This window comes from Lytechinus pictus, chromosome 3 (genome assembly GCF_037042905.1).
Source record: "Lytechinus pictus isolate F3 Inbred chromosome 3, Lp3.0, whole genome shotgun sequence".
NCBI lineage: Eukaryota > Metazoa > Echinodermata > Echinoidea > Temnopleuroida > Toxopneustidae > Lytechinus > Lytechinus pictus.
Window position 1 is genome coordinate 4,816,757 of NC_087247.1, and position 10,181 is coordinate 4,826,937.

General features: G+C 37.1%; 1 protein-coding gene across 1 annotated transcript; it reads left to right on the forward strand.

Moving 5' to 3' along the window:
* The first annotated feature begins 572 nt into the window (after positions 1–572).
* LOC135153498 (uncharacterized) lies at positions 573–9,974 on the forward strand. The gene is made up of 5 exons (XM_064096182.1): positions 573–889; positions 2,110–2,188; positions 3,296–3,347; positions 4,031–4,288; positions 7,319–9,974. The coding sequence occupies exons 1-5, from the start codon at positions 843–845 to the stop codon at positions 7,381–7,383; spliced, it is 501 nt and encodes a 166-aa protein (XP_063952252.1). The 5' UTR covers positions 573–842; the 3' UTR covers positions 7,384–9,974.
* The last annotated feature ends 207 nt before the right edge of the window (positions 9,975–10,181 follow it).

Consider the following 10,181-nt stretch of genomic DNA (forward strand, 5'->3'; position numbering starts at 1 on the left):
TTTTTTTTTCACTGGTGTTATAGAGTTCCAGCCAACATTATACATTACAAATTTATTTGAACAAAATAGGAGACATATATTTTATACACAGATCTTATAATTTCCTTTCAGTTGTTGATCGAAAAGACGATGAAGAAACTACTTCATGCTTCTTTTTTTTCACTGGTGTTATAGAGTTCCAGCCAACATTAGACATTACAAATTTATTTGAAAAAATAGGAGACATATATTTCATACACATATCTTATAATTTCCCTTGTTGATCAAGAAAATGGATAACATCATCGTGAAAACCTTTTGAGTATATACGCTGTAAAAGTTTAAAAGCGTCCGGGTAACATAACATTACTACAAGTGGGGTGGGTAATGGCCCTGATCTATCAATTTCTACGACACATTGTTGTCTTGACATGTATGCCGCATTGCATGTTTAGCTGAAAACGTTTTATATACACCTTTAAAAGCGATTCGCATACCTGAAAGGTTTTACCCCTACCCTTTCCACTTGTTGACCCCCTCAAAGGATTCTCTATTATTTACCACGCGATCCTCGTGTATATGTATGATCCTTGGCCGCTTGGTTTCGTGTTGCTATGCCAACAGACGCCGGGTCCCCCATCGGGTTACCCCTTCCGACACAGTCAATTGACGGAGATTAGCGGTCCCCTCTGATTAGCGTGCTATCGTCAACAAAACCCGAATAAACTATACCCCACTCATTGGGATGTTATAGGGCTATTTGCTCTAACTCGGTAGTAGAGTGGTTTTAGGGCTTTTCAGTCTGGTTTCATAGCTAGTTTTTCAAACATTTAATCTGGCGGAACTATATATAACCAAAGAAAATGACAGACGTTTCGGCACATCGACCTCTTTCACCAAGGAAATCTTCGTAAGTACTTACTTGTTACTTTATATAATATTTTCTCTTCCAATATATTGCTGTATCTGCACGGCAGTATTGTCCCAAATAGGTATAACCATTTCCATATGAAATATACGAGTAGGGGTATTTCGTGTTAAACTTCGTGTCACTTGCATATAATTATGGCATGTTTGTTTTATTTCCTCTAGTGGTGTATCAGTTAAAGTATAAAAAACATCGTTTACTCTAAAAATATGAGTTAATATACCCGACCCCAAGATATTTTTCATAGGGAAAGTACGTTGTAATTATGTGAATTATTTCTGATTTCTAAATCTGGAAAATGTGAATATGGAATAGCGCGGAAATCTGTCCCCAAAGGTAGGGGGACCAGGGGATAGAAACTTTGACAAGCAAAAAAAAAAAGGTTACCAGCAAAAATGTAAGGTCATTTTAGGGTTTTCACCCAAAATGTAAGGTCATTTAGTCCAAAATACATGTATTATTTCGATTGTGAATGATGTATTTTTCTCCATCAAAACAGACCAAAAATAGTAGGGGGCATTTGATATTTCGGGTAGGGGGGACGCGTCCCCCTGCCCCCCCCCCCCGGGATTTCCGCCCATGCACTGATATAATCAACATTATTTTGTGTGTGTATATATATTCATGACGGTACGGGAAGAGGAGAAAATTTCCTAAAGTTTTTATTTTACCGTTTCTTTCCTCTAATAATCTCAAATAAAATTTGTATCCAAGAGTTAAAAACATTATTTCGTTAATAAAAGAAGCTCGTAAATAGGCCCGATTTTCAAGAATTTCTTTCCTTTTTTAACAACGTATGAGACAAATAGATAAAAAAGCACACGTACACCTTCAATTATCACCAAAACTTATCTCGCAGGAAACATTAAAAAAAATCATGCGATCAATTCGTTGGTTAAAATATTAATGAAACGTTCCATTTTCTTTAACCCCCCCCCCCAAAAAAAAAAAAAAACATGGCAAACATAATATGCATTCTGAAAGAGTACAAACCAAAAATACCCATCGTTGGAAAATTAGAAAACGGCTGCAGCAATCAATGTCCTGATGTTTAAGACACTGGCTCACACTGTATACTAAATTAAAGAAATTCCCCGTCCAAACAAAATATAAAGAGAGTTCGTTTTATGAAACACTTGTTCATGAAAAATATTGCATTAATAAATAAGGTTTTATTCCGTTTTTTGTTTCTTTTTCTCCAGAATGACTTGGTGGTCAAGACATGACCCTGTTAATATGATGCAAGGCCACACTGATCACTGGGCAAAGATGAAACTCAAGGTAAGCTAATATTGATATTAAATATATTTCATTATCATACCATATCATTATATAATATCGTTATATTCAGTTTATTTTCGTATAATCATAATCCAATTTTAATAGCTTAATAATACCACTATATATCGCATCGTTTCTTATCTCATGATATCATATCACATCATATCATATCATATATCATATCATTTCTTTCATATCATATATCTCATATCTTATCATTGTTCTATATCTATTTTGTGTTACGCGGTCCTATTTCATGGACACTGATTGTTGTCATAGCAGGCTGTCCTGCAATGTTCGTAAAATTATGGAAATGCAAGGATATTCAAACACAATTAGCTTTGTCATTCTTCATTCGGTTTTTTTTTTCTTCAGATGAATGTGTCTATATATTATCAAAGGAAAGAATGTGATATTTCTGGAAATGCACTGTTTTTTCTTTGAAAATCACACATCGTTTGCAAAGTGATTTTGTGTTGACCCATTCGTCAAATTGTTTTACTTTACTAGTGCAAGAATAACACATCAAGTTGCATCAAATAAAAGAGAAAGATTTGAGGTTTACCAATGATATTACCAATCATACTATGTACGTCGTGGTTATGATAAATGATAGATAATTCTTGGTTTCTTTGTTATGGACGAACTCCAAAAAAAAGGTTTTGAATTCGGTTCATATTAGAAACAATGTACGATAAGTTGCATTTGCAATCATGCTAGGGAAAATGAATTAAAAAGAGAAGTTTCTTTTTGGGTAATGTGAAACCGCCGAAATCATGAAGCATATGATTAGGTCTATCTATTCACCTTTAAGAAGTCAGTGTATCAATGTTTTTCATGTTGGTCTTCCGCTGCTTTCTTTGTTATGATCACTATAAATGTTTAAGAAAGTGTGCTTTTTGAAAAATATGATCATTATTATTGTTTGAAAGTGTACTATACAAATAGATTACACGAATTAAGGCTCAGATTTCTCGCATTCTTCTTCATTCTATATAAGAAAATGTCTATGTGGCAAAATAACGATTGCTACAGATACGTTTTGAATCCGCTTATATAATATTGGTGAAAATAATGATAACAATCCCCCTTTATTCTTTGTCACAGTGTAAAACATTTGAGGTCGCTGTACCGTCTGGGAAAATTGTCAGCTATGCAGGTGAGTAGTGTGTTGGAGGGTTGAATGCAGATCTAAAGGGTGTGGCCCCCCAAAAAAAAATGCGGGGACGAGCCCATTTTCACTTTGCTCACACTGATGGAAAGCGCCCCATTTAAAGAGATAAATATATCTTTATGCTCTTCTATATTTTGTTATGCTTTCAGTGGGAACTCTTCATGAGAATTTTCAGACGGAGATGTTTAAAAATTGTTGTGCCCATTGAACTCTTGAATCCGTCTCTGGATTGCTAGGAAATGTGGATTTGTGCCGTTGAACAATTCAAAATTCTTAGTTGGTAACTTTGCCATCTAATGTTAACTTTCCCAGAATCCTTGATTTCGATTGGCTGTTGAGTCACGTTACCATGGTAGTTACCTTTGGATGGAAGAGCTAAACAGTAGCTTTCTTACCCATACCATGGGGCAAAGGTCCTTTGGAAGGGACCTATAAGGGCATCTACCACTTGGTAGCTTTCAAACATTCATGCCCTCGCAGCATTTAGAGACCACGCAACCACCAGCCACCAACTCTTCATCTCATTATTTCAGCTTAAGCGGGAGCTTAATAATTTACTTTAATTATCCTTGTGTTAAATGCGTTGTTTTTATCTTCTTTTTCGGGGATTTTGTCTCAGGATAAATGAATAAATAAGTACATAATTTTTTTATTTCTTGTTCTGACAGACCGTCATGCGCCAATGGTACCAAAGGGGGATGGTCTGGCAACCTTTCAGTACAACGAAAACGGCACATTATCCAGAGTTCAAGATCCCACTTTCAATTCCATGCTCATTCGGAAAATGTCGGGACACCTTCCGGGCTCTTACGATCTTCACCGACCAAAGCTGAGCAGCCGATCCGAGTCGCTTAAAACAACGTTTAATCAACGTGCTAAAGACGGTTTCAACTACTGGCAAATTGAGAGACCAAAACCAACGTCATGTGAGTACAGTTACTGGTACCGATTCAGATATAGATTAGTTCCTTAAAAAAAATCTTGTCAGCCCCCTACCGAACTAGAAGAACAATGAATTTGCATCCTGATATAGGAATGGTTGTACGCCCCCAAATGTTGATATTGTTGTAATCTCTTGAATTTGATTTCTTTGGAATATAGGCCCGGGGTATGACTTCACCACCTCACAATATTTTATTGAACTATTTAATTAATTTATTTAGCAGATTTTTCTTTCAATCAAAATGTAGGGCTACTAAAATCTGAAATGTAGATAGTGGGGTGGCAATAATAACATAAGTAATGCCAAGTTACAGATACATACATCTTGAAAACCCAACTTAACAAATGATTGAGTAATGAAGAATCAAGTACTGTATGCAATGGTCATCGTATATATTTTAGGGGAAGGATCATACAATGGAATTTTGTTTGGGCAGTTCAGGCAAGTCTACCGATAGAGGACTTCAGTGTTTTCCGCCATTGAAGCCTTGGCCGCCAGTGGCCATTCCAGTCCCCCCATATCCGATATCAAATCTCTGATGTCTCATGTACTAACAAAAAACAACTTCACATTCATGGGCAAGCACTACCTACAGATATTCGGTACAGCAATGGGCACCCGGATGGCTCCTTCATTCGCCTGTCTCTTCATGACGAAGCTGGAACAGCAGATGTTAGATTCAGCCCCCTGTCGCCCATGGATTTGGTGGCGTTACATAGACGACATTTTCTTCATCTGGACCAGGGATGAAGACAGCCTCCATACATTCATTGACCACATCAATTCCTTCCACAGGACCATCAAATTCACTTCTGATTTCTCCCAACAGGAAACCCACTTCCTTGATGTTACAGTCCAGAAAAAGTCTAATGGTATCACCACTACCCTATACTCTAAACCCACAGATACCCACCAGTACCTCCACTCATCCAGCTGCCACCCCCGTCACTGCAAAACCGGCATCGCTTACAGTCAAGCCCTCAGACTTCGCCGTATCTGCTCCGAGGACCCTGATTTTTCCTTCCATGCCAGGAATTTGCAGAAACATCTCTGTGCCAGGGGCCACGGGGCCAGGGCAGTCCAACTGGCAATTAACAAAGTTCGTTCTCTCCCCAGATCTGAAGTTCTCAAACCAAAAAGTGACAAGGAGACCACCGACAGAATACCGCTTGTGACCACCTTCCATCCCAATCTACCCCCTCTCCGCAAAATCCTGTTTGATAACCACCACATTTTACACACTTCTGATCGTCTCCAACAGGCCGTTCCCGATACTCCCCTTCTAGCATACCGACGCCCACCGAATCTCAGGGACCTCATTGTTCGTGCTGAAGTGCCCTCCCTCACTAACCATTCTTCTCCCATACAGCATGGCACCTTCAAATGCACCAGCAACAGGTGCATCATATGTGAAATACACCTTCACGAGGGCGATACTTTCACCAGCAACTCTACCAGCCTGTCTCACCAAATCAAGGGCAACATCACATGCACTACCACTAATGTTGTATATCTAATCACTTGCAGAGTTTGTAGGATACAATACATAGGGGAAACCAAGACCACACTCAAGAAACGATTCTACGGGCACAGATCCACCGTCAACACAGCAAAGCTGGACACTCCAGTTGGCCGCCATTTTAACCTCCCCAACCACTCCATCACTGACATGATGCTACAGGGCATCGAATCTTTAGGTACCCGTCCTGACTCAGTCCGTACTAGCAGGGAGAAGCTCTGGATGAGACGACTTCGCACCACCCAACCTCATGGCCTGAACATCCAAGAGGGGAACGACTGATTTTTTCTTTCCTATCCACTTTCAATTTATATATACATATAATTTTTCCCCTCAGCTCTTTTGAATAGTTACATTATAGTTTCTTACTCTACTTTCCTCCCATATCTCATACAAGCTCAGCTCCAATTTTTCCTTCCTTATTCAGGCGATATAATAATTATTATATATATATATATATATATTTGTTTTCTCTCCACTCACCTCTTTTAGATTTACCACATTTGCTTATTTACATGTATACTATGGTTTCTTCATAATACACCCCCTCTCTTCTATATTTGATTTTACCTTTTTAGGCAATTTGCTTCCTCTTTTTCACATATACAGTTTTTTTTTTTTTTTTTTTTCCTTCTATATAGTCTTATGTTTTTTTCCCGTCACACCTAGCGGATTACAATATCAGTTACACCATATGTGTATTTATATATTTTTTCATATACATTTCTTTTTTGGATATATTTATATACATATCACTTATAGATACATATTTACACTTACCTTCTTCTCTTAGTTTGTTTAATGCTTTATCATATATACTTATATGTCTTTTGCACATTATCAGTTGTTCCCCATTCTTTTTCTTTTTTTCCCCCACTCTTACGCACCAGTTTATTAAGCCTCTCTTTGTAACCTGTTTGACCCACCTCTCACTAATTCTCTTGTTTTTCATCCCATTATCACTGTTTTGTTCCAGATCCTGTTTGATGTTGCCTGCCTCATTATTTTAATCCCTCTTGGCTTGAGGTCTTTTACTGGCCTTACTCACACTAACTTCCCTTTGTGTCTGCCTACTCCTTTTCTTTCATCCCCTTCACTAACCTGATTGGTCTTCTCTACTCACTAATGCCCCTTTTGTCTCCTTGTTTCTAGTGTTGCTGTAGCTTGTTTGTGGTCTATATTATGGTTGTTCCACTTTATATGTTTGTCATTTTGCCTCCGACGAAGATTCTGCTAGGATCGAAAGCTTAGGCCCCTTTTTGACTTTCTAATTTAATTAAAGGGTTTACTTTAGATGACCCAAAGCTCCTTTTTTCTAGTCTTTTTTCTTCTTTCATATTTTTGTCTTATTTTTCATCTCCGTAGTCTAAAACTAAAAAGGGTGTCACCCCTGCCCCCCTCCCTTTGGGCCACCCTTGAATGTACTGTATTTTCAAGAAATTGAATATCATCTCATTGCACTTGTCCACCCCATTTTTTTTCCATTCTTCTCAGACGGCAGGTATGGCATCGGAGCGGCGAACACGATCTTGGGAATAGGAAATGCCTCCCGAACGTAGGACAACCAATCACGCCAAATCAAATGTGCTAAATATATAGAGAATTCAGCCAAGCTTTCATTGATATCCTTACGAGAGTTGTTGTATTGTCATCACCTTTCCTTCAAACGTATAATACATCAATGCTGCAATGATGGACACTGGAAAGCTGATACCGGTATCATGAGCCTTCGAGGCAGCTGCTAATGGTACAGTCACATCGACGAAATCGATTCAAATCCGACCGATCGCATGTCATTGGTAATAACGTTATAAATTTGGTGGGTCTGGGGTTCATTTTGTCAGTGTGACTGAGGCACGAACCATGCCAAAATTGCAATTATTAAAATGGCACAGTTTAGAATGCACCCTCTCGTTATCATTCTCCGGTTTTGGGTATCACTTGAAGAACTATCCCAAACATTGGTATTAATACCTCGGTCGCATTTGCTCTACGGCAGCCGTACGGCGAGTCTAAAACAGCCTTTTGATTCATTCTAATACAAACATATGTTAAAACGGCCGTTTTTCGACTCGCCGTACTGCCGCCATAGAGCAAATGTGACCGAGGTATTAGATGTTGTCTATGGTGTCAGCAGTGGGGAAATCAGGCTATGAACGCATCGTATTTCTGTTTCAATAGCTAGCTGGTTGGGTATATAGGCTATTATAACTCAACCTCTATCCTTCACCATGTTCTGATCCACCCTGTTTATTTCGGATAATGAATAGAGAAGGTGATGGGGGTGGGGTGGGCGATGAATAAAATAGCTACATATCAGACCCCAAGATATGTTTCAAACTCTAGTTTGGTATATAGGCTACTATAAACCAACTTCCATCCGTTACTTAATTACTATGTACAGCTCCATGCTGTTTATTTTGGAGAATATACAGAGAAGTGGGGGAGGGGGGCAACAAATAAAAATGAAATATATAGGACCCCAAGGAACAATGTCTGCAAGCTAATAGTAAAAAGTATTTTATGACAATACAGTTTTCAAAATGTGTTCTAATCATAGTTGCATGTCCAACAAGATAATAGAATATGAGGAAAATGCCACTTTTACTTATATTTACATATTGTGGAGGTTTAATCACATCTTTATTCATACTGCAAAATTAGATTGATAGTTGTGGTAATGTGCGTGGTAATTGGCACATCACATTTTACTCATGAGTATAATGAGCATACGCCCTTTTTGTTATGCTTCATCTCCTTTTGGTGTTTTTAATCACTGGTATGAACTGATGTTCTTTCCTTCACCAAGAAATTTATCCACATTGTGCTGCACTCAACCCAGGTGATGTGAATGGGTGCCCGGCAGGATTAATTCCTTGAATGTATGAGCGCTGAAAGGCAGCTCGAGCTAAAGCCGGGGTAATAATAATGAGAACGCGCCTCGGAATAGAATATTTCTAGATAGATGGCGCTATATAAATGCCTATTATTATTATTATTACTATGTCATTTGTTGATGACTCTCAAAGACAAAGACTTATTGGAAAACAAGGAATAGAATATGGGAAAAACAGGACAGTCAAATTTCATTCATAGAGGCATGCAACTTACATCAGTTTAAGGTTAATCATTCTGTTCCTCAAATCAGCAAATATGTATTATCTATTGATTGTTAATTTAAAAAAAATATTAAATACGAGTCAAATCAATAGTCAACATTTTAATGAAAAATTGACAATATGTATTTCTGGACAATGATTTTGTTGCTTTCCATGTTGTTTGGTGCCGTGTTTCCAGTATAAACCAAGAGGCTTTAAATAAAGTACTACTTTTCTACTTTACAAGTTAATTGCCACATTTTCAGCTAAAATTGATTTTAAATGTATATGATTGCTAATAATTCTACAATAGGAATAAACATTGGTAAATTATACATGTGAAGGGTGTCAAATGAAAAGAAAGGTCACAAAATATTCATGTCGGTGACATTGAAGCTTTCAGATACTTGTAAAGAACGTATGATGCACATTAATACATGTTACTGTATGAATCATTTTGGCATTTCAAGGGAATGACTGGCTTAAGTATTAAAAATATCTATATATATCTTTCTTGAAAATGAATTTTAAAAAGTTAGTTGTGTGTGCTGTCGCAACTGAAATTCACATTTTGTTTTTTGATGTGTGCTTTATCTATCTAACTGCACAGCTTCACTGCCATTAATATGACAGTATATGTAAGAAAAAACTAAATCTGCAGGAATGGGAAAGTAATTATACCTTCTCCAAAATCCATTAAAAATCGTAGCAATGGCTGGACGGACATGATGAATAAAGTATTAAAATTTTGCTGCAGCTGAGTTATAGTAATTCTTACAAAAATTATTTATAATTTTGATTAAAGTATTATATTTACTCTGATTCTAATATGAAAGAAAGCCTTGATTTCTTGTGATTTGTTTGTCTGTAATCATTGATAAAGTTATATTTTTGCCATTTTGTGTATAAATCCTACATACAAACGGTATTGTAGGATTTGTGATGTGATGACAATTTGTGGTATACATATATTTAATGTCTCAAATGTACTATGAGTATTAATTTTCTGTTTGTTGTTTTGTGCAGACTAATTAAATGATATGAATGTAGAACTCATTGTGTCAGCTGTCAATATTTCTTTTAATTGAGTTTTGAATACAGTAGGTCAACATTTCTTTTTTATGGAAAATATTCATTCCACAAAGTTGACCCTTTAACACAATTCATATGTTTTCTACAGGAGCTCCCTATCATTTGTATATTGATGCATATAAAACACACAAATACAATTCTTCCAAAGAACACTTACTGAACAAAAT

Bases quoted from the DNA above. Each gene is read 5' to 3' on its own strand.
- LOC135153498 (XM_064096182.1), top strand. From the start codon at position 843: ATGACAGACGTTTCGGCACATCGACCTCTTTCACCAAGGAAATCTTC. The intron at 890-2,109 runs GTAAGTACTTAC...CTTTTTCTCCAG, and splicing joins CTTTCACCAAGGAAATCTTC to AATGACTTGGTGGTCAAGAC. The intron at 4,289-7,318 runs GTGAGTACAGTT...CATTCTTCTCAG, and splicing joins GAGACCAAAACCAACGTCAT to ACGGCAGGTATGGCATCGGA.